At 36.4% G+C, this 24,363-nt stretch overlaps 1 protein-coding gene across 11 annotated transcripts in view; it reads right to left on the bottom strand.

Moving 5' to 3' along the window:
- ABLIM1 (actin binding LIM protein 1) overlaps positions 1-24,363 on the bottom strand; it is a 239,446-nt gene that overhangs the window by 11,793 nt on the left and 203,290 nt on the right. For 4 of the 11 annotated variants that reach the window (XM_058188298.1, XM_058188292.1, XM_058188296.1 and 1 more), the window contains 6 exons: positions 15,242-15,289; positions 9,848-9,994; positions 7,339-7,433; positions 7,142-7,238; positions 3,270-3,334; positions 1,179-1,608 (listed from right to left, as the gene is read on the bottom strand). In XM_058188298.1, coding sequence (XP_058044281.1) covers positions 1,495-1,608; positions 3,270-3,334; positions 7,142-7,238; positions 7,339-7,433; positions 9,848-9,994; positions 15,242-15,289 — 566 coding nt within the window. In that variant the 3' untranslated portion in view covers positions 1,179-1,494. The other 7 variants (XM_058188302.1, XM_058188295.1, XM_058188293.1 and 4 more) reach the window with 7 other exon arrangements.

Below are 24,363 nucleotides of genomic sequence, written 5' to 3'. Positions count from 1 at the left end.
ATAAGATCAGCACTTGCCTTTGGTTCCAACATGTTAGGCATAGACACTCCTCGGTCCATTCGCATTCCAGGGACGTGACCATCTGGGTGAAACTGTATCAGAAGTATGTAGGTATCAAACACATAGATTACATCCTTATCCACACAAACCCACACAGATAGAGTAAAGGTATTCATGCTGAATGTGCACATGAATGTATAGTAAGGTTCCAGAGAAACATGTATAATAAATATAATTATGCCCGATATATACTATACATAAAGATGTGGTTCCTAATTTAAGAGGCCTTTATTCATGGTCCTCTTTCAATTATGAAGCTTCCCAGGGACTCTTCCCAAAAACTGATCAACAAAGTAAGATAACATTTTGGTCACAAGAAACATAAACTACTGGATCAGTTCTAAAAATATCAAATATTCTATATTTAGGGCCTAACTTCTTTAAAAATAAACTCCTTTCTGCTAATCTAGAATATTCATACACCATTATTCAGGGAATGAGGAATGGTAGGAAAACTACCATTCACAGAGTGATTCATTGTTTTAGTTCTTGCTACTATCTTTACAATATTTGGTTGCTTTCCAGTTGTACCAAAGCATTTTATCCTTTTTAACAAGTAAAATTTTTAATTCCTTCTCTATCAATAAAGTCTTTTTTGTAACTAATGTATAGAGTTTTCCATAACATAGTAATATTCAAAAATGTAAAGAGAAAGGTTATGTTTTAAAAAATAACACTACATTTTTAATTGGCCATTTTATACAGCCTACATGCCTGTTTTGTATAAAATACATTGGCAGATTTTTATTCCACGACCACAATAAAATATAAAGACAGGAAACCATCTGGAGAAGAAGAGCAAAGGTATATACAGAATAAGCAGAATTATATTTCTTTGGATAGTATCAAAGTGATTAGGAGAAATCCATCAATGAGAGAACTATCACTCATTGCTTCTTTGATAATCTTAGAAATGTTTGCTGTAAAGAATCACAAAACTGATAGTAAGACACTCTTTTTCCATAGTGTCATAATTATATCATTAATAATAAAACAAGCAGATTAACAACTTTTAAGAAATTCTTCTAAGATGGGAATAACACAGTTGATGCACTGTTGATGTATTTGTTTCTGTTAACTTGATGGACGAAAATCTTTACCAACCTGGTAATCTGAAAAGGGATATATATTGAGAAAAGACACATAATTAGTATCAGATTTATTCTGAACAAAAGTTTTAAACTCAGAGTGTTTCCTAAAAATTATCAACCCAAAATACATATATTTTCTGTGTTCATTAAATTTTACTTTTACTTTTACAATGTCCTCTTCGTTTTGAATATAATGTTGAACCATCCTCTCCACCCTTTTTTCAACAAATGGCAAGTGTAGCTATATTTCAAGATTAAGTATGGTATCCAAAAGTTGTATGTAAGAGATGACTTTATGTACTACTATAAAAACACAACAGAAAGCATAAATGCTGAAAATAACTCAAAAACCATCTACAGCCCAAATCTTAGATTCTATTTCCTTTACAATCTTACCTCGAGTTGTATTGCTCACATCCCCATAACTGTTGTACTGACCAAAGTCTGTGGACATCGGCTATATGTATGTATATAAATAAAAATAAGAACAGATAAATCATATTATTTGTACATTGAATGACAGTAAAAAGATCACCACAAAGGCCATGAGAATAGCACACTAATTTATTTTTATTTATCTTTTTAGATTTTTTACCTCCCACCCTTTATTATTTTTATAAATAACTCAAGGCAGCAAACATACCCAATATTCCTTCCTTCTCCTATTTTTCTCACACCAACAACCATGTGAGATGTGTTGGGCTGACAGTGTTGATTGGTCCAAAGTCACTCAGAAGCTTTCATTGCTAAGGCAACACTAGAACTTAGTCTCCTGATTTCTAGCTTGGTGCTTTAACCAGACCAAACTGCCTCTTATCTGGGAGCATCCATGACATTCACAAAAAGTGCATATAAAACTGACAGTGGTACAGGAGGTATGCTATATGTAATATGTATACTGAAGGTGAGAAAGAGCAGAAATCTTTAGTCTAAAACAGTAGATTATAATTCCATAAAATGTCCACTTTTATCAATAATTTATCACTAGACCTTTCCTTGAGAGCAGCAACTTTAGATTTGTCATATTTCTGTGTATGGAGCCAGAATCTCTTGTACCAGTTTTATATGGATACTAGTGACAGATATGCTCAAATTAAACTGTTTTGTAATAATCACATAGTTTCCATAGATAAATAATATTTATGATAAAATCAACCAAGAGTTGAATAGACAGATTATGTAACATTTGATTATCATTCTTGGTTTTCCTATCTGAGTTTTGGAAATTTTCTTTTGATACTTTGGTGGGCGGGGGAGCTTTTCCTAAAGAATGTACATAGGCCAAGATGTATTATTACTTTTTTTTATAAAGAACCAGATTGGAATGATCTAAATACGAAAAAGTGATGAGGTGGAGATAGCAGACACAAATCTGTCCCCCACCCCTCCAAGAGAAGGGTGAAAAAGAAACAACAGAAAAAAGACTCCTTTTTTTAAGAGTCTTGATAGATTAGAGTGGGAGAAGAACATTTAGTTGAATGTCAATATTTTTTTCCTCACTGGATATACCCATTGAAATAAATGAGCCAATAAAAGGGTGACTGTCAGTTTCTCTAAGTAGACCAGACCACAGAATCAGTCCCACAGGATATCTACAACTGGTTTTATTGATTGTGATAAAAGAATCTTTTATTTGCCATATCTTCTCCTCCTACTAATAATTCAGTGAATTAGTAATATGTTCGTCTGAGCTATATCTGGACATTTTGGGCTTATATAGATCCATTTGATTAAGCCCTTTCTCAGATGAAGTGGCCTTAGTAACTGCCCTTTTTTGCTTCCCTTGACAACACGCATAAAGTCTAAAAATACAATTTGAAGCGAGCAATATAGCGGACTGGAAGAAATACAGGCAGAACTATTGTGACTGCTAAGTAAAAATTTTGTACTGTTGCTAAAATGTTACTATTTTATTCTTCTAATTTTATTTTTTATTTTTAACATTTCTGAATTGTATTGTTTTTACCATTTTGGTTTTATGTAACCTAAGGAACGTTATTGAACTGTAGTTTCAGTGTTATGCAACAAAAAATGGTTTCAGTTATTTGCTCCTTAGAAGCTCAAAAGAAACTGAAATGTAAAATGTACTTTTTTGTATGGGAAGAATTATCTGCTTACCCTGTGGAGTCCATTTCGTCCATACCCAGGCAGTGAAGAAGTTTTAGAAGCAGTGGCGTGTAATGCTGAGGAGGAGAAAATAATAATTATTAAGAAATAAAAATACATCATCAAAATCACAGCATCTTAGAAATCAATTAAAAATCTCAAAAGTGTAAATTTGCATCTGAATAAATTTTTTTAAAGCAATCATTTTACTTTGACTTTGTCCAGTAAGTGAAATTTGGATGTAAAATTTTCAATTCCTCTCTAATTTTACAGACATAGATGGATTTTAACAGTCTACAGGTCACTCTACATATTACACAGCAACAATCTCTAGCTAGTCATGCTTTATAATCATGGTTCAGCACAATGTCAAATTCTGAGTCTTTGATTCAAAATGCTTAAAACATACTTTCTTCTCCTAATTTATTTTCTTGCACATACTAAACAAACAAATGCTGCTCTTCTGTCAGTAGTTATTTACAAGCCAGGATTGCTATTGTTTCCATATGGTGCAAATTGGAGGCAGAGACTGAGGTTAAAAAAAAGTAGCTTGTTTAAAGCAATCTGCTAAATTTATGTCTCAGATTAGCCTTGAATAGGCTGTTCTCTGTAATCATACACAAAGACACATTTGTACACCCAGAAGTGGATCATTTTTATAAATTTTTGTCTGGAAGTAAGTGATTTGATGCAGACAGATAGAATGAAAGCTATAATCATCCTTGGTTTTTTTTTAGTTTTAGTTTTGTTACTATCATGGCCCTGTGCCTCCTGGCATAATTTGTTTAAAATATATTTTAGAGATCTGGAAAGGGCGCAACCCACCCCCCCCAAAATTATAATGAAAACACATGCACGTAAGCATGCATCTCATACACAAAATTCCTATAAGCAAACAATAATTATATCTTTGCTTTTTCTTTGACCTCGTTTACCCCAAAGACCTGTCTGATGATATTGCTATGACCTAGTAGCTTGAATGTATTGCATTACACATTGAGGCTGATTTCCTCTCCTAAAGTAGGAACATCTAACAGCTATGAGAATCAACAGGTCAAATGTGTCTTTCTTAATCCTTCTTTACGAACTGACTTATTGGGTTTTAAGAGATATTCATATAAGTTGCATCATAAAGATGTCCATTATAAGAATGTGACATAGTCTTTTCTCCCTAAACTAAATGCTCATTTTAAAATGAGATGCATGCACCGTCTACTATTTATTTTATATGAAGAGGTAATAAAATCCTGTGTTTTTAAAAAGAAGCCCAAACATCATTAATACATCATATAAATACATAATTAGGCTTCCTAGTTATATAAAGCTGTTATGGTGAGTACATACGTTACTATATGCAGTTACCATATGCAGTGTCTGCCATGATTAACTATTACAATTCCCTGCAATAGTTCCCTAACTATGGCCATCTCAAAGACATGGAGAAAGTCAAGTGCATGTTCTTCAAAAGAGCCGTTTGACAGCTCTGAATGATGCAAAAAACCAGCTTCTGGTTGGTGGCAAATATATATTTAGTTAATATAAAGATTTTACCTTGTAAACAGTCAATAAAGTTTTTCATCAGAGATGATCCAAGCAGGAATTAGACTTTAGTTCTAATTTAAAGAGGTATTTATTGGAAGTTACTGCATATCATAAGATTTTTATACTGGTTATACAGATGTGCTTTTCAAGAAATCAGCATTGAGACCTACTTATCTACAGGTGAAACTCAAAAAATTAGAATATTGTGCAAAAGTTCATTTATTTCAGTAATGCAACTTAAAAGGTGAAAATAATGTATGAGATAGACTCATTACATGCAAAGAGACAGTTCAAGACTTGATTTGTCATAATTTTGATGATTATGGCTTACAGCTCATGAAACACCCAAATTCACAATCTTAGAAAATTAGAATATTATATGAAATCAATAAAACAAGGATTGTACATAGAACAATATCCGACCTCTGAAAAGTATAAGCATGCATATGTACTCAGTACTTGGTTTGGGCCCCTTTTGCATCAATTACTGCCTCAATGCGTTGTGGCATGGATGCTATCAGCCTGTGGCACTGCTGAGGTGTTATGGAAGACCAGGATGCTTCAATAGCGGATTTCAGCTCTTCTGCATTGTTCGGTCTCGTGTCTCTCATCTTTCTCTTGGCAATGCAGGTCAGGTGAGTTTCCTGGCCAATCAAGCACAGTAATCCCATGGGCATTGAACCAGGTTTTGGTACTTTTGGCAGTGTGGGCAGGTGCCAAGTCCTACTGGAAAACGAAGTCAGCATCCCCATAAAGCTCGTCTGCGGAAGGAAGCATGAAGTGCTCAAAAATCTCCTGGTAGACGGCTGTGTTGACCCTGGACTTAATGAAGCACAGTGGATCAACACCAGCAGATGACATGGCTCCCCAAATCAACACAGACTGTGGAAACTTCACACTGGACTTCAAGCATCTTGCAGTGTGTGCCTCTCCATTCTTCCTCCAGACTCCCTCCTTGGTTTCCAAATGAGATGCAAAAGTTGCTCTCATCAGAAAAGAGGACTTTGGACCACTGAGCAACAGATCAGTTCTTTTTTTCTTTAGCCCAGGTAAGACGCTTCTGACATTGTTTGTTGTTCAGGAGCGGCTTGACAAGAGGAATACGACATCTGAAGCCCATGTCCAGGATCCATCTGTGTGTGGTGGCTCTTGATGCATTGACTCCAGCCTCAGTCCACTCCTTGTGAAAGTCCCCAACACTTTTGAATGGCCTTTTCCTGACAATCCTCCCCAGGCTGCTTGTGCACCTTTTTCTTCCACACTTTTCCCTTCCACGTAACTTTCCAGTAATGTGCTTTACACTTTACAGCACTGGGAACATCCAATTTCTTTTGCAATTACCTTTTGAGGCTTTCCCTCCTTATGGAGGGTCTCAATGATGGTTTTCTGCACAACTGTCAGGTCAACAGTCTTTCCCATGATTGTGATTCCTACTGAATCAGACTGAGAGACCATTTAAAGGCTCAGGAACCCTTTACAGGTGTTATGGCTTGATTAGCTGATTAGGGTGGGACACTTTGAGCCTAGAATATTGAACCTTTTCACAATATTCTAATTTTCGGAGATTGTATATTTGGGGTTTTCATGAGCTGTAAGCCATAATCATCAAAATTATGATAAATCAAGACTTGAACTATCTCAATTTGCATGTAATGAGTCTAACTCATATATTAGTTTCACCTTTTAAGTTGCATTACTAAATGAACTTTTGCACGATATTCTAATTTTTCGAGTTTCACCTGTATATTCTGTGTAAATACTGGTAAGATAAAGTTTCAGAATCATGGCCATTTTTAGTTTGCTACAGAAAAAGATAATTGTAATCCTCAAACATTTAGCAGAGAAATTATTAACTTTTAAGGTGCTACAAAATCCCGTCTTAAATTAAAATACATTCTGATTTCCTAGAGCTTCGAAACAGTTTTCGTGTGATTGTAACTATAATTGGAGCAGGTTTTTTAGGAATTTCTTTTTCTGGATTTGTTCAGTTGATGCTGAGAAATGTGCATTTGGAATCTTTCTTCATTTAAAAACATCTGTTAATACATTGTGAGAAATAGCTAGAGTTATAATGTAGGCAGTAAACACAGAGGAAAAAGCTACTTCCTTGTTATTATTTAGAGGTCATGTTTTGCATTATCAGAAACTGAACTGCAATAATTAGATGAGAACCAGTCTTAATATCAACTTTTTACAGTACCACTCTATAAAGATCTATTAAGAACTAAATCTCCCTGAAGTCAATTAGCTCAACTGTCAGCTATGTGAATACAGTAGAGAATTGTAGTCCTACTTCATCATGTCCCATAATCCTTTATGTTTTTTCTAATTTTGCTGCTTACATGAATTAACTGGAGAATCGTAACATCTGCTGGCAAGTAATGACTTTTCCTTTTCCATCTCTTCTTTTAGTATCAATTGCCCCAGGCCTGAGTTTAGCTGCAAATGAGAATTTTGAGGAAAAAGTAAGCTAGTGAAAAAGATTCACATCATGCAGATTTTGGCACAGAGACAGAATTTACATTCAGATTATAGCCACCTTCAGTAACTGTTCCTCCTGCAGTTGCCGACGCCTCTGAAGTTCTTCAAGGTCTTCATCTCTGCCAGTGGATCGGCGTCGCATATCAAAACCTACTTCCATAAGCCACAGTAAAAAGAACTACTTATTTCAAGTATAGGTATAGGGAGTGATAATCAACCTATTTCGTCTGAGTTGATTGTTGAAGAAATTAACTATTTAAGTAAATACCTAAATAATCCACCAATTCTGTCTCAAAACAGTGTTAATAAGATAATCTGTTCTGAATTAAATAATACATTAAATAAAACCATTTTGATGATTAAATGCATAATGTTATGAGAGTTTTACAGAGTGTAAAACATAATTAGTAACATTCTGATTAATATTGACAATTTTCTTAAGTAAGTAAGAATGTGTTGAGGAAAAATGGAGGCCAGACTTGTAGGAAGGCTTTTATCACAGCTATTTACTCACTGTATTTCCAATATTAGAAACATAATTTGGCCCATACTATTTTATGACTTTGTTTATTAAAAATCCTATTTTAATAGATTTAGGAACTAAAATATTTTTGGTCTCAAATTCTAAATTAGTCTGAGAGGTTAGAGGGTAACCTATTCCTTTTCTTTTTGAGAACCACAAATTCTTAGTTGCTGATATAATTCCTCTTACTTTTAGTTATAGTAAAATCAATATATGATTTTAACAATCTCAATCTTTATGATAACTGTACTAACTTCATATACTGAACTGTGGTCAAAGTTGGTCAATTCATTATAATGTGCTATATGACAAGGAGCAGCAACTGGTCTCAACTTATTCTAATTTCAAACTCAATCAAATTACTGTGACATAAAAGGCGGAAGATTCTACAACTGGCTTTTTATCATTTTTGGATTTTTTTAAAAAAAATAGTAATTTAAATAATTATGCACATACTTTGCTTTGTGACATCCCAAATCTGATCTTAAAACAAACTAATGGTAAGCTACACACTGCAGATAATTTTTAATCAGCCTTTATCATTTTGCTACTCTCTCAGTACCACTCCTTTATGATTTTAACTAATGTAAATAAATGGTAATGAAACTCAGTCTGGTGTAGTGATTAAGGCATCAGATTAGAAATTGGGACACTGTGAGTTCTGATTCTGCCTTATATATGAAGCCAACTGGGTGACCTTGAGCCATTTTTCTCTCAGCCCTAGGAAGGAAGCCATGGCAAACCACTTCTCAAAAATCTTTCCAAGAAAACTGGCAGTCTCCAAGAATTGAACACAACTGAATATAATTAGAAAAATCAGCCCTATGTAATAGTTCTGTCCTCAGTTATAGAATAATGTCCTAATATGCCCTAACCTAACCCATATTTAAATATTCAGATTTATAATAAATACTATGAAAATAAAATATCACTAAATGTTATTTTTTTCTTGCATGAAGCTGATATTTAATTCTAGCAGAAGGAACAATGAATTTGGTCCATCAAAATAAACTCATTTTGAATTCCTTAATCTCAACGTGAATCATTTTTGGTTTATACAGGTAGGAACCAACTCTGGGTGATCAAACTTAAAACAACGTGTCATGGAATACACGGGTTTAAAAATAATATTTAGAAAAATGAAACACAGAATGGAAAACAAAGTTAAAAACTTTAAGGCACAAAAATGATGCAATTGGGCCATATAAGCTTTGCTATTATTCATGCTGTCCAACAACAAGCCAAAAGTGCCTGGGTTTAACATGTGGCAATGACAACACCACACACCCATTCAAAGAACAGAAGAGGGCTGGACTGGCCATGGACTTGTACTTCAATATTGGCAGTAGGCTGGCTTTCTTGAAGGCAACAAAATGGGTTAAGGAATTCACTGAACTCTGTCTTCCAATTTCAGCATTCATAGCTCATGGCTGATCATTGCTTGCTTGCTTGAATGAAGCAGAAGGTGAACAGAACAATGCATGAGAAGGTATAATGCATTTGTAAGCTGACCTGGCTGCTTCACTCTGTGAGTATCCTTAGGGAATAATATATGTTCATGCCAGGAGAAAGCAAGTAGGTGAGTCATACAAGTAAAGGAATAAATGTTGGTACCAAATCCCAACTCTGATGAACAGTTGTAACCAAGGAGCACTACACACACTTTGTTAGTACCTTTGGATTTTTTGTTTTTGTTTTAAACTTCTGTGCTAAAACCGTTAAAGATTCTGGGGAATCCATCCAGAGAAAACAACTTCTAGTGAGAAGATTCTTGAAGCATCTCCTCCCCTGTGATGTAGACTTTGGGGACTGAGATCCCAACAGGTAATTCTGATGCCATTAAATCCTACCGTTTGTAACATTTCCCCCCACAACCCCAATATTAATTAAATACTTAGCATAACTCTCCTAAGAGAACAAGCGGTCAATGCAACAAAGTTCAACGCCCTCATCAGAAGCTTTGCAGCATTCATAGCAGCCTCAATGTACTTATGGATAGCAGGAAGCTGTGCGTGGGTCTTCACCCACATCACTTGTTTCATACCTACAGCCGCAAGTGAGGGAGGACCTGGCCAGTATTCTGTCTCAATCTTTGGAATCTCGTTGGGTGCTGGAGCATGGGCTGCTGGGAACTTGGAGGACTTGATGATATCATCGAAAGGCTTGTTCTGGGCTGCCAGAGCAGCTGCATCTAGATGGTAATTAGGGGAACTTAAAACTAGCCAATTAAATTGCTTTGTTATGGCCTAGATTAGTGCTATGGTTCTATTATATTCCAAATTCTCTTACAATCGTATTTTTCACATTATTTTTTAGTAACAGATAAAGTTCCAATTTCCCTAATATGTAAATTCATGACATTCTTGAGAACTTCAATTGTATGGTGCATACAAATAAAGCATTAACACAAGAACCAAAGGGGCATTTCTCTCCTGGACTGAGCCTCATTTCCTCCTACTCAATGTAAATGAGGTCCATAATTCAAAAGCTGATTCTGCCATAAGTCTTGCTTGTCCCTCATGTTTTGTTTCATTCATAAAACATATTTATTCATTTAAATAAAATATTCTTTGGAAGAAACAAACTAATCATTCACAATACCATGTAAGGCAGTATATAAGGAGACATGTAAATACAGGGAAAAAGTAGAGTCCCTGCCAGGCTCCTGACAAATTACCCATGCGGGAATATAGATCCTAACAAAATAGAGAAAGTTTGACCTGTTGAGATTTCAATCGTCCCTATTTCCCCATTTAAAATATAGTTACCTGTCAGGCACTAGAAACCATAGGGACACTGACAGTTCATCACAGTGGTATGTTTATTACCACTCACCTATTTACACGAACCTTGCCAGATTATCTGCACTCTACAGAACTAGATAAATTCTCCAGGGTTTAGCAGGGTCATTGTTCATCACTTCCTCTGCTTCAGGGATTCCAGGCTAGCTAATCTGTTAACTTCTCCTCCACATTTCAGCTGAAGTTTCCACACATCACTGTACAATCATATAGGTAGCCCTTGACTTTTGACCCAAAGTTGTTTTTTCAAGCGGCAACTGGACTTTCTGGTTTTTTTTCCTTGAAGATGTTTTGCTTCTTATCCAAGTAGCTTCTGGATGAGAAGTGAAATGTCTTCAAGGAAAAAAACTAGAAAGTCTAGTTGCCTCTTGAAAAAGCACCTTTGGGACAACCATGACCTGGATGACTGAGAATCTTAGACACTGACTTTTGATCATTCAGGTAAAAATAGTTTGATGTTATGATGGCACTGAAAGTGACCGACCATCCCTTCTTGAAGTTTCAGCCACTGCACTATTTCCATGGTCACATTTACTACCTCACATTTACAACAGTTGCAGTGTTCTGTATTCATGTGATTGCTATTTGTGACCAGTTGGCTTCCAAGAAATAAACTCAATGGGGGAAATTGGATTTACTTAACAATGACGTGACCCACGTAATGACCATGCAATTTGTGTAATAACCACAGTGGTTCACTTAACAACCATGGCAAAAATGGTCATAAAATTGAATATAGTCACATGATAACTTGCTTAACGATCTTGTCATTTATCAATTGAAATTCTGATTCCAATTGCGGTTGTAAGTTGAGGACTACCTGTAAAGGCACATTTAAATTAGTAGCAATTTGCAATGTGTAGAGCTAACATCTCCTACTTCAGAAAAGTAGATATCCCTAAGTGGAGTCCAGTAGAGAAAATTGGCTATTTCAGTCCAATTATGTATATAATGCTAAGTCTGTATGCAGCTTTTGAATGGTTGGCAATATATAAGTTTACTGGAATAACAGAAGCTCTACATAGAAGCTTTTTAGTATAATAATAATAATAACAATAACAGCAATTTTCCTGTGTAGGGAATTTAACAGTATATTCAACCTTTCTATGTCATTTCCTGATCAACTAATTAATAAACATTTGCTGATAAATCCAGAACTATAGATATATAACTGAAAAATAATGAATTTCATTTATTTTGCTGAAAATGTTCAGTGAGAACTTACAGAATTTATATCAGCATTTGCCTATGTATTTTCATTTTAACTTTTTATATCTCAGGATTCATTCGAACAACACAAATATCATTCAAAATCTATTGAACTATTTAGAAGCAAGACACTAAAGATGAAGTTGGGCTGTGACTATCTATAAGGGAATATCATCATGAGATGAATTCCATTTGTGGTAAGGTCAGCATATTGTTCTTGCTATACAGGTAGTGCTCAACTTATGGCAATTTGTTTAATGGTCGTTAAATTATGACAGTACCGGAAAAAGTGGCTTACAACTGGTCATTATACTAACAACCACTGCAGTGTCTCAAAATTTGGGCACTTAGCAATTGCATATATTTACAATATCCCAGGATCATGGGATTTGTGACCTTCACAGGAGGATTCAAACAAGCAAAAAGTCATTGGAAAAAGCCGGATTTGCTTAATAACTGCGCTGATTTGCTAAACAACCATGGCAAATAAGGTAACAAAATCAGGTGCAACTCATAAAATGACTGCATTTTTAGCCACCTAAATTTATAATCGTGGTCATAAGTTGAGGACTACCTGATATATTCAATGCACAAAACTGAAAAAAAAGTGCTAGAAGTTTAATCGATCTTCTAATACTAGAATAGTTCCATCATATGGGAACTAACGGGATTTAAAAAATGACAAATCAACGTATTTTCAGATGTTAAGAGATTTAAAACACAGAGACCTTTTTTGAACGTGATTTGTAGCACTTGAACATATTAAACTAATTAAAACAATAAAATTAGTATGTCTGTTAAAGTGAATAAAGCTTTTAATCTGTTGCAAAAAAATGTGCTACTTCAATGCTGTTTTTTAAACAAGCTTTAAAAAGAGGATGGGAAGCTTTGCCTAGCCCTAGACTCTCTACCACTTTTAAAATACGACCAGCCCCTTCTTATTACAGAGATTCATATCCAAGCAATCAAATAAATGGACTTTTAAAAACATGCAAAATGGCAATAATAGCAACCAATTCAAAATATGGCGTCTGTAACTCTGCTGCACTTCTACCACTTTTTTTTTTTCACCATCTGTGAAAAATTAAGACTTGTTCAAAAAATAAGTTAAAATGAGCATTATTGTATAGGATTGTGGGAATGTTGTTGTCTTCTTAATGAATAATTATTTTTTTCACTGAACTTTCTCTTCAAAGCTCCACTATGCTTCAATTGTGCATGTTGCTGATCATTTGCATATTTGTTGAAATGGCTGCAAAGAAGAAAGCTGTATTGCAAGAGAAACAAAATTCCTGGTTGTTCTGGAATCTTGACTTCTGGGACATCAAGACTTCTACTTCCATTTCTTTGCAGCCATGATGTTCTAACTGATGAATCTGAAACATGAATTGTCAGCATGTTTTCATTCTTTCCCTTCTAGGTTTCATGTATGCCATGCACACAGAGCTACTTCAAGAGCTACTGTCCAATCTAGTTCTAATGGATAAAAAACAGCTACCTTGGCTCATTGTTTGACACTACAGAGGCACAATTTCAAACAATACTTACATATTGAAATGGATGAGTTCAGTGGTAAAATAGTCACAAGTAAATGGGAGATGAGATGATACAATAAAATCATAAAGAAATAAAAATAACATTAAGAAAAGGTGAAATGACAGAGTTAAAATTTTAAAATAATATGACACTGTAATATAAATGCAACATAATGATCAATATTTGTGCTCAAGCAAACAAATCTTGATGTATTCTGTTTTGGGGGGAATCTTCATTTTTTGAGGAATTTAATTTGCCTTTAATCTTTACATGGAACTTTATTTTGGTCATTCCCTTTTGGGCATTAAATACCATTCCTATAACTGATTAGACTGATATTCTCAGTCATTTTTGTCCTCTCTCTCTCAATTCTGGTAATGGAATACTATACTAGGTATGCAGTGGTGGGTTGCTACCGGTTCACCCCAGATTGGGCAAACAGGTAGCGATGGTGGCGGGAGGCTCTGCCCACCCGCCCAGATGTCTCTGCGCATGCGCAGAAGAGTCGTGAGCATGCGCCTGTAAGCGAACCAGTAGCAAATGAAATTGAAACCCACTACTGTAGGTATGGTAACATACCAGGCTCCTTGTGGGTTAGAAGGCTATATCTTTCTTTCATTTACTTAGAATAAAGCTAGATTAGGTATTTTAGGTTTTCTTTTACATATCATTTTCCAATAAAAATATTTTTTTTTCTAAAAGAAAAGCATGAGAAATCCTTTGTTGTATTACTCTATGTTTATTTCTTATAAGCATATCCTGTTGTATATAGCTATTCCTATACTTTGCAAATGTACAAATGCCTTTTGTGAGTTGGTTCTTGGCTTCAACTTAGCAGAGATTCTTATTAGTTATACTTTAAGTTAGATCAAGCACAGCAAGACACAGTAGGGACAGAAGAGAACAAATTTGGCTGAGAACTGGTCGTTTTGCCAACACTTCTTCCACTGCAATACACTTTCTCAAATCAGAGGAATAGTTCTGAAACTAGTTCAAGGTCTGTTTGAACTAGTTTGTTTTCTCAGGTAATCTGTTTAACCAGGTGAAGTTAAGAGATGAGAGTTCAGAAAGGAGAACCACAACCAGACACCCTTATGTCTTTTTAAGAGAATTGGTCCATGTGGTCTCCAAATTGACAACAAATATGGTCCCTAGGGTCAAAAATCTTTAGGAATGGGTGACAATAAAATAAATTTAAATTAAACAAAAATGTCATTAGAAATATAGCAATAAAAACTCCAATAGCAAGGAAACGTGTGTGCAGTAAACGCTTCCAGATTAGCCTGTAATATTTTAGGGTTTTGGCTGGGATTATCCCTTCAAATACAGTATTATTAACTGGCCATAACTATTTCTAGAAATACAAAAATCAAGCTAATACAGAGATCAAATTGTTGGACCAAATTTGATTCTGTTTAACCATAGAGCTTAATAACTGATTGTAGGTCACTCATTGTAGCTTAACCCTATGCCTGCTCACAGATTTTATTGTGGCAATCAGGCATTTTCAGTTTCTGGGATTGGTTTAAAAACAACCTCTTATATTATCATTTAAAAAAAAATAAGCCAGTTTGAAATATTGAAATGAACACCAACGTACATTTTAATGTCAAAGGGGGTCCTGTGTAAAGAAATAATGATAATGAATTCATCTGCTGTAGAAATGGCAAGCTAAAACAGAGAGGCATATTATGTAACCTACATCATTTAAATCTATTTTATTTACCTCAACACAAAGAAAGAAAAAGAAAAAGAAAAATATATTAACTTTAAAAGTAAGCAGCAATCAATTAGTGTTGTATATAACATTACATACAAAAGATTTTTATTATTCATGTAAGTATTAAATCATTTGATTATCCCATTTCGAAGACAGAAAGAATAAAGTTTACCATGCTGTTTGTAGATGGGTGGTTTTCTATAAATATTGATCCCTTGATCTGTAAAAAAATAAAAATAAAAAGCAGAAAAATATGAACACTTTTACATTTTCAATTATTACACAGGGAAGAGAAAAACAAACATAAAATTAATGGATGTTCCAAATCAAGGACTTGGCACATGAACTGAAAAACCATGACACAAAACTGCTAAGTGTTTTATGAAAAAACCTAAATTCACACAAATGTAGAAATATATCACAGATACATGATTAATAATTTTTGACACAGGACTGGCCACGTGGAATGTCCCTGAGTGTAAGTCTTTCTGTTTGTATTTTAGTGGGTTGTTGGTGAAATAAACATTTCAAGGGAAATTAACGATGGTGCCTTGTTCGGAGCCAAGAATAATTTGCAGAGAACATAGCTCACCATATCAATTGGGAAACCTGGCCAAAGAAGCTCCATTTGTTCTCCAACCACAGACATTAATGATGTACATTTATATAAATTCTCAGAACTTGCTTCTAAAGTTCCCTTTTGAACTAGAGTTATTTTCTTCAAGACTATATGGCACTTCAGAAAATGTTTTTGCCATGTTACTTAGTTTGGGCCTGAAACCAGTTTATATTGCAAAATAGTTATGCACCTTTTCAGGGAATTTTATGGCAAATCAGTATTTTCAAAGCTGAAAATTATAATAGTTTTAAATAGGATTTTTTTTTAAATGAGTTTGGCTTTAAAAGGAAAACTCCATATTCTGCTGAAATATAGAAAAACAAGAATGCCAATAATTGCTGTTAAGCGGATTCTTAGAAAATATGCTCTAAAAGTACCTGGATGAAGCTGTCTATCTAGACCCGTTCCAGTCCGGCTTCCGGCCCGGTCATAGTAGAGTCGTGTACTAGCTTTGGTTGCGTTGGTGGATGGCCTCTGGAGGGCCAGGGATAGGGGTTGCTCCTCTGCCCTGGTCCTATTAGATCTCTCAGCGGCTTTTGATACCATCGACCATGGTATCTTGCTGCACCGGTTGGAGAGTTTGGGAGTGGGATGCACCGTGTATCGGTGGTTCTCCTCCTATCTCTCTGACCGGTCGCAGACGGTGTTGACAGGGGGGCAGAGATCGACCGCGAGGCGCCTTACTTGTGGGGTGCCTCAGGGGTCGATTCTCTCGCCTCTCCTGTTCAACATCTACATGAAGCCGCTGGGTGAGGTCATCAGTGGTTTCGGGGTGAGTTACCATCTGTATGCTGATGACACGCAGCTGTACTTTTCCACCCCGGACCACCCCAATGAAGCTGTTGAAGTGCTGTCCCGGTGTCTGGAAGCCGTACAGGTCTGGATGGGGAGAAACAGACTCAAGCTCAATCCCTCCAAGACGGAGTGGCTGTGGATGCCGGCACCCCGGTACAGCCAGCTGCAACCGCGGCTGACTGTTGGGGGAGAGTTATTGGCCCCAATGGAGGGGATACGCAACTTGGGTGTCCTCCTGGATGGGCGGCTGTCATTTGATGATCATTTGGCGGCCGTCTCCAGGAGGGCCTTTCACCAAGTACGCTTGGTTCGCCAGTTGCGCCCCTTCCTTGACCGGGATGCCTTATGCACGGTCACTCACGCTCTTGTCATTTCTCGTTTGGATTATTGCAATGCTCTCTACATGGGGCTGCCCTTGAAGTGCATCCGGAGGCTGCAGCTAGTCCAGAATGCAGCTGCGCGGGTAATAGTGGAAGCCACTCATTGCTCCCATGTAACACCACTCCTGCACAGTCTGCACTGGCTTCCTGTGGTCTTTCGGGTGCGCTTTAAGATCTTGGTTACCACCTTTAAAGCGCTCCATGGCTTAGGGCCCGGGTACTTACGGGACCGCCTGCTGTTACCTTATGCCTCACCGACCCGTACGCTCACACAGAGAGGGTCTTCTCAGGGTGCCATCCGCCAAACAATGTCAGCTGGCGGCCCCCAGGGGTAGGGCCTTCTCTGTTGGAGCCCCTACGCTTTGGAACAAACTTCTCCCTGGTTTACGCCAAGTGCCTGATCTTCGGACTTTTCGCCGTGAGCTGAAAACGCATTTATTTATTCAAGCGGGACTGGCTTAAAAGTTTTATTAAATTTTAATTGGGGTTATTTATGAATTTTAGGGTTTTAAATTTTTTAAATTTCGGCCATCTTTGTAATATGCTTGGTTTGAAGTTTCTGTTTTAATATGTATATTGTGGGTTTTTATTATCTGGCTGTACACCGTCCTGAGTCCTTTGGGAGAAGGGCGGTATAAAAATCTAATAAAATAAATAAATAAATAAAATCAAAATCATTTTTGGGTTAAAAAATTCTCTCATCTATGTTTACTCACCAGCCAGAGAAAAATGGGAATGCTATTGAGTCTGTTCCTTCTTATCATTCTTATACACACTTATTTATCGTATTTATCGTATTAACACAGAAGTAAGCACTACTGTGTTCAATGTAGTTTATTTCTAAGTATGCCTATGACTACAGAGAGCTGAAAGTGGGTATTTATATGCATTAAATGGTACATCACTCTTATATTAGATAGTTTATTGCAAATTAATTAACACGGCTAATCAAAAACTTGAAAATGGAAAAAAAGATGTATTAAGAATAATCATTCAATGCAGTGTTCATTCCAGAAATTTTAAAATGATTTCTCCTTATCAGGTTACATTTTTTTCTTTGCTAAGCAATGCCACAATCTTATTTATTCTTTTATTTATAAGATTCCTAATTTTCCTATAAGAGCTCATGGGAGCTAGCATAGCAGTCTTTCTTCCATCCCCTCCCCCCGCCCAAGAACCCTCAAGGGAGGTTGGGTTAAGCAGTAGTATTGGCTCAGAATCACATAGTCAGTTTAGGAGAACCCTAAGTGTGCACTGGAAGTTGATGATTGTGAAGTTAAATGTTCCATTGCAAGTTGCTCTATTTCTGTGTTGAAAGAATCATACAGTAATCACTAGAAAACATATATTTGACATATTCAACAGCAAATGTCCCTAAAGGGACTGACAGTTCTCTCTTCCAAATCCATGAAACAAGATTGCTCTGTGACACAACAACGTGCCATGTATAACAGGATCACTTCATGCTAAATATTTAGTATGTGTATCTAGGGAATGTACATAATGGATAGTTTTCTTCATTTAAGGAACTTTAATAATCTGTTCTAAGGGGATTTCTAAGGGGCTGCCATAAAGAAGAGGCGGTCAACCTATTCTTCAAAGCACCTGAAGGCAGGAAAAGAAGCAATGCATGGAAACTAATCAAGGAGAGAACCAACCTAGAACTAAGGAGAAATTTCCTGACAGTTAGAACAATTAATCAGTGGAACGACTTGCCTCCAGAAGTTATGGATGCTACAACACTGGAGGTTTTTAAGAAAAGATTGGACAATCATTTATCTGAAATGATATAGGATTTCCTGCTTGATCAGAAGTTGGACTAGAAATCTTCCAAGGTCCTTTCCAATTCTGTTGTTCTATTATATGCTAGTAAATAATTTTATTTCTCCCAAAAATACTTTTTGTCCTACTATAAGTTTCTAAAAACATTCCCAGCATCAGCAATGGATATTGTATAGTATTGTAACAGCCAGATTAAATGTACACACGATTGAAAATTAGGCTGTATTACTAGAAGCATTGGCTGTAGGGTTCATTTGAGTTTTTGACTCCAATCTTCTGAGATGTGCATCCTTGAAAAAGAGCTCCATGGTGGGAAGAAAACTATTGTAGTAGGGAGTATCCAAGATGTAATAAAAAGGTTAATTCCATTTGTATCCAAAAATCCTCCTACACTATACCATGATATGCTAGCATTTTAAGGCATGATCCGTGCCATGAGCTCCAGGTTTATATGCTGTCCCAGAGCTTTAGGTACAGCCTACTGACCCTTCTAAACATTGTCTAGAAAATACTAAATATACTTAATTAACTTTGTTAATTTAAATTGCACACAGTCCATTCTTTTGTCCTCTTCTGCTAATCTTTTGGGGTACGATCTATGTGGATACATACCAGGTGTATGTATGGCTAAAGTAACTAAAGTGACTAAACTAAACTAAAGTTTTATAGCTCTGCTCATTGACCCACAAAGGGACAGCAGTTCCAAGTGAAAGGGCAACAAAAGTTGCAGTGAAAAGTGAAAAATGGGAAATATCAGAAAACTGATCACTGCTGCCATGTGCTCCAAAGTTATGCCAACCAGTCCTCTTAGGGATTATTGGAATAATGAGAAAAGCAATATGCTGACCAAGACAGTCCTGAGTACTTCAGGAATCTAAATAATATGTCTAAAATATAATTTATAAATAGTTAATAAATACTTAATTTAGGTTATACTAAATTAAGTATACAAAGATATAGGGAATTATACAAATTTAGAATATCAACACATCAAAACTAAATGAAAAGATATTTTGGCATCTACATGTCACATCTATGTCTGAGAATGACAAATCACAGAAAGTATTAAGTCCTGTGGAGGGTAAGTGTTCAACTCCACACCGAATCATTGGGTGTGACTGGGCACTACAGTAACTCCTTTTTGGAAAATGGTATCCCCCTATTAATTTGAGGGTTTTTATTGAAAGACTCCTATTCTTTTTAAATTATGTACCAACTGTGTGGCTACTAATCAGAAGACAAACAAAATGGATATTGAACGTACCAATGATAACGAAAAGGCTAATACCATAAGAATGAAGGATATCCCTTCTTTTTCAATTATACAAAGGTATGAAGAACTTACCTCCACTTCGATATTGATAAAGCATTCTGTTGGCATGGGATTTTCAGCAGAGGCCTATTTTGATGTTTTGTCTCTTTATACCACTACGTATAGTTTATTTTTCTTTTGAAAATTTATAAGAAAGGCTGATAATGTTTAATTTCTTTCGTATGCTTAGGACTGTATCCTATATTTTGTCCTTTGTTAAAAAATACTAGCCAATATCAACATGGTATAACTCTGAGACAAACAAGAAAAAAAATTTAGGGCCTTGCACTAAACTAAACCACTGTGTATCACTGTTTCCTCAATGTTATGATTTGGAGAAATATTAATTTTATAACTAAAAATCTCCCCATATCCAGCATTTTCTAATTGTTTCCAAATTAAATGAACAAATCTGGGTCTCAAAGCAGTTCAGAGTATATTCCAAGTTCAAAACAACTAAACAGCATGCAGCGATGGAGACAAAAACAAAGGGTTACAAAGGCTACTACAGTCTACACTCGGACAAGACACCAAGACACACAATGCCACTCCTACCTGGAACATGGAAATGTTTAGGGGCCTGAGCGTAAGTTGGTGTTAGAGGGCGACTGTCGGGCCGATAAGGGGCGGGGGAATTCCGACCGCTGGACGGCTCATTGCCTCCAATGAGGAGAATGGAAAAACAAACAAACAAACAAAACAAAGAGAGCAGTAAAGAAGCAGGCATAAGTCAAAACCCAACCAAAAGTCAATGGTAAGGGGAAACCAGAGAAGGAAAAACAAACAAAAATATATACAGGAGAGTTAAGTAATGTGGCTAGTATTGTAAGGCACTGCTATTACATGTTAAAGGAGTCATTCACCTTAGGCTGGAATTTGGCAACTTGCATTATTTCTTTCTTTCTTTCATTCATTGATTCATTCATTGATTCATTCATTCTCAATAGCATGCATAAGGGTACCATGCATTTAAATTACATAGATGAGATGTGAAAAGGAATGGAAAAAGACAATTGGAATTACTGGGTTTCAGTATATAAGTGAGAGCATTTGGCAAAATTATTGCTAGGCAAAGTGCAAATCAAGTTGGCTTTTCAGTTAATTCTCATGCAAAAGAAGCTCCCATACTTAAAATGATCACACATAAAAATGAGCAAAGAGGCTACAAGTTATTCCAGTTAATGTCTGGTGCAGTTGTTCATTTCTTATTAATTTAAACCACATTACTCCTCATTGGAGATACATTTTGTTCAGTTGGAGAATCATCTCCGGATAAGCTTCTGGGGAATCAAAGTTGGCCCAAACATTTTCTTGCCTGAGACAGAAGAGTAAGTGCTTTAAATCTTTCTGCTCCCTCTCCATGTCAAGGCAAGATACGTGTGATTAGTACTTAAAACGGAAAATATCTCAAACCTATTTTACAGAGGGAAAGAGATAATGATAAGAGACAGAGATGCCTCAATTTTACTGGAAATATCTGTATCATCTGTATCTATGTCTATATAGGTGCTATCCATTTAAGATAGGCAAATCAACTACTTGGGTAGCTTCCCATTCTGCCAAATGCTAAGGTTAGCTCTAAAAAAAGATGGCAGAAAGAACAATGAGAAAATGTTTGAGTAGCAGTTTTTAAAACTATTGGAAGAAAATGCATAACTAGCTTTCCTCTCCTACCAACTGCATGGCTAATTTTAGTGATGCAGTTATCCATTTCCAAAGTATAGGTACAAAACGACAAACAAATAATATCTTCTTTGATTCCAAGCATGTTTGGATTTCATGACAGGCTACATGAAAGAGATCCTTCTCTTCAGGAAAATCACTGCAAATAATAAAGTCCCCCAACTTTTTGCTCGCACCAGGATTGTGCAGACATTTATTTATTTATTTAAAATATTTATATAGCTCTTCATCTTGTACCAACCCCTGGGCAGCTCACCACCACCAATTAAAATAATATGTGTGTGCAATAAAAATATTAAAACCACAAATATCAAAACTTGTCACTATAGTTGAACTTTTACATGCAGTCCACTACAAGGTCTTCTTGTTAATCTCATCCTACCCAAGGACTTGGGAGAAAAGGCAAGTCTTACGTGCTTTTTGGAAGCCTAAAAGGGTGGAGGTCTGCCAAACTTCAATGGGAAGGGTGTTCTATAGGACAGATGCTGCCATGAAGAAAATACATTTTCTAGGTTCATAAAATGGCAACATTTAAGGGTAGGGATTAGAAGTATGTCCACCTTATCCAAACTTGGGGAGAGGCCATCTTACAACCTTATCCTATATTTTTTAGGGTTTTAAAGGAAAGAACCAGCATTTTAATTATATCCAGAAGGAAATTGGGAGCCAGTGCAGCTCACACAACAGGGGTGTATCATGGATAAACCTAGCATCACTACATCTACCCCACATTCTGGACCAGGTAAGAGTTCCAGGTGGTCTTCAAGAGAAGCCACATGTAGAGCGTACTGCTGTAATCCAAATGGGAAGTGATCAAGTCATGAGTGACCATGAGCAAGACCAAAAGCGAGGGCAATTGATGAACTAGATAAATCTGCACAAGTCCCCCCAACACACACACCCATGGTAGCAATCTGTTCCTCAAGCAGGAACCATGAGTCTAGGAGGACTCACCTCAGCCCAAGGCAGTGCTACTCATCCAAAGTCAAAGATGTAATTTCATCTGGGAGGGCTGAAACCCAGAGCCACTCCCTCTTGCCAGGTATGAGTTGAAGCTGGCTTCTTCTCATCCAGACTGTTATAGTTTGCAGGTGCTTGGCCAATACTAGTAGAGCAGATAATCTCTTTCATATGGATATTAAAGAAGAGAGGCAAAAGACTTGAGCTCTAAGGCATCCATAATGCAAGGCTGGGAAAGAACCAACACTGATTGGAACCAGCCATAGAAGGAGAAGAATCACTGTAACACAATGTCTCTCACTCCCACCACCCTGAAATCTTGATGATTGCCATTTTTGATGGTACGGAAAGCCATTGAGAAGTCCAGGAGTGCCATAATGGTTGTACCACCTTATCCTGAGCTTTCCAAAAATTATTGACAAGTACGACCAATGCCATTTCAGTGCCCTGGCCTGAATCTAGACTAAAATGAATTCAGATAATGTGCTTCATCCAAGGCCCTTTGTATCTGCATGCCAACCAGCATCTTAACAACCATCACTAAAAAGGGAAGATCGGAGACAATGAAAATTGTCTAGCACGACTGAATTCAAGGATGGCCTCTTGAGAAAGGGGAGCACTAACATTCCCTTTAAGGCAGTACCATCTCCTCTCACAAAGAGGCATTAACCACTATTTTTACCCAACTGCATGCTACTTCCCAGGAGGCCTTAATCAACCAGAAGCGGTTAGAACACAGGGGGCCAAGCTAACAGCACAAGACCCCTGTCTACTTCCTCAGATCCAACCAGCTAAAACGAAGCTCATACATGTCTTTGAAATGTCACTTTCAAACAATCTCTCTAGTCAGAGTCCAACTCACAGCAAAGATGAGCAACTTTGTCTGACAGATGCCACAAGTATTTTTCACAGTAGCCCTGCTGGGCTTCCCTATCTCTTCCTTACCCAAGAGGACTTGGTCTGCTTGGCAATCATCTCCAGATGCAATAAAGACAGAGATATAAATATGTTTTGCCACCTTTATTGACAGTCCTGATGTAGGTACTCCTCTGTGTTTGGCTTCACTCTGTCTTCCCTCCAGCAGCCCTCAAGGCATCTCTATGTTGCTTTATTTCTTGGAGCTACTTGGTAAACTATGATGTTATATCATATGCAAGTACACAAAGAGTTCAGATAGGTGCAATTAAGTCCATGGTCCAGCACTAGAAACAAAACCCTCCAGAATGGTGCAGGCATCACAAGTTTCCTAAGGTTAGAAATTATGTACCCTGGACTTACTTGATACATTTGGTTTCTTTCAATAGAATAGAATAGAATTTTATTGGCCAAGTGTGATTGGACACACAAGGAATTTGTCTTGGTGCATATTCTTCTACAAAAGGTTGAGTTTGATGGGGTAAGGAATTAATATTTATCATTCTTTAACTACATTTATAAAAAATTGCATAATTTAAATATTGTGATATGTTTAGCATATCTAACTATGCTAAAATAATTTTGGTTGCAAGTTCACAATGGAAGTGACACAGTATTGATTCAGGAATAGATTATAATATAAATTACCACTATTATGATGATCTGTGCAGGAAGCACACAAATATTTCCTTAATTAGAACAGCACACTGCATATTTTGGAATATTGTACTTCAATTTAAAATATGTACAGAAAGATGCAAATGAAGAGATAAACTAACACGAAAAGCAGTAAATGAAAACAGAAAGTCCAAAGCAGAACTTCTAAAACAAGAGCAACAGAGTATCAT

Source organism: Ahaetulla prasina, chromosome 6 (assembly GCF_028640845.1).
Source record: "Ahaetulla prasina isolate Xishuangbanna chromosome 6, ASM2864084v1, whole genome shotgun sequence".
NCBI lineage: Eukaryota > Metazoa > Chordata > Lepidosauria > Squamata > Colubridae > Ahaetulla > Ahaetulla prasina.
The sequence above is the reverse complement of the archived record's forward strand: the minus strand, read 5'-3'. Positions and strand labels throughout refer to the sequence as shown.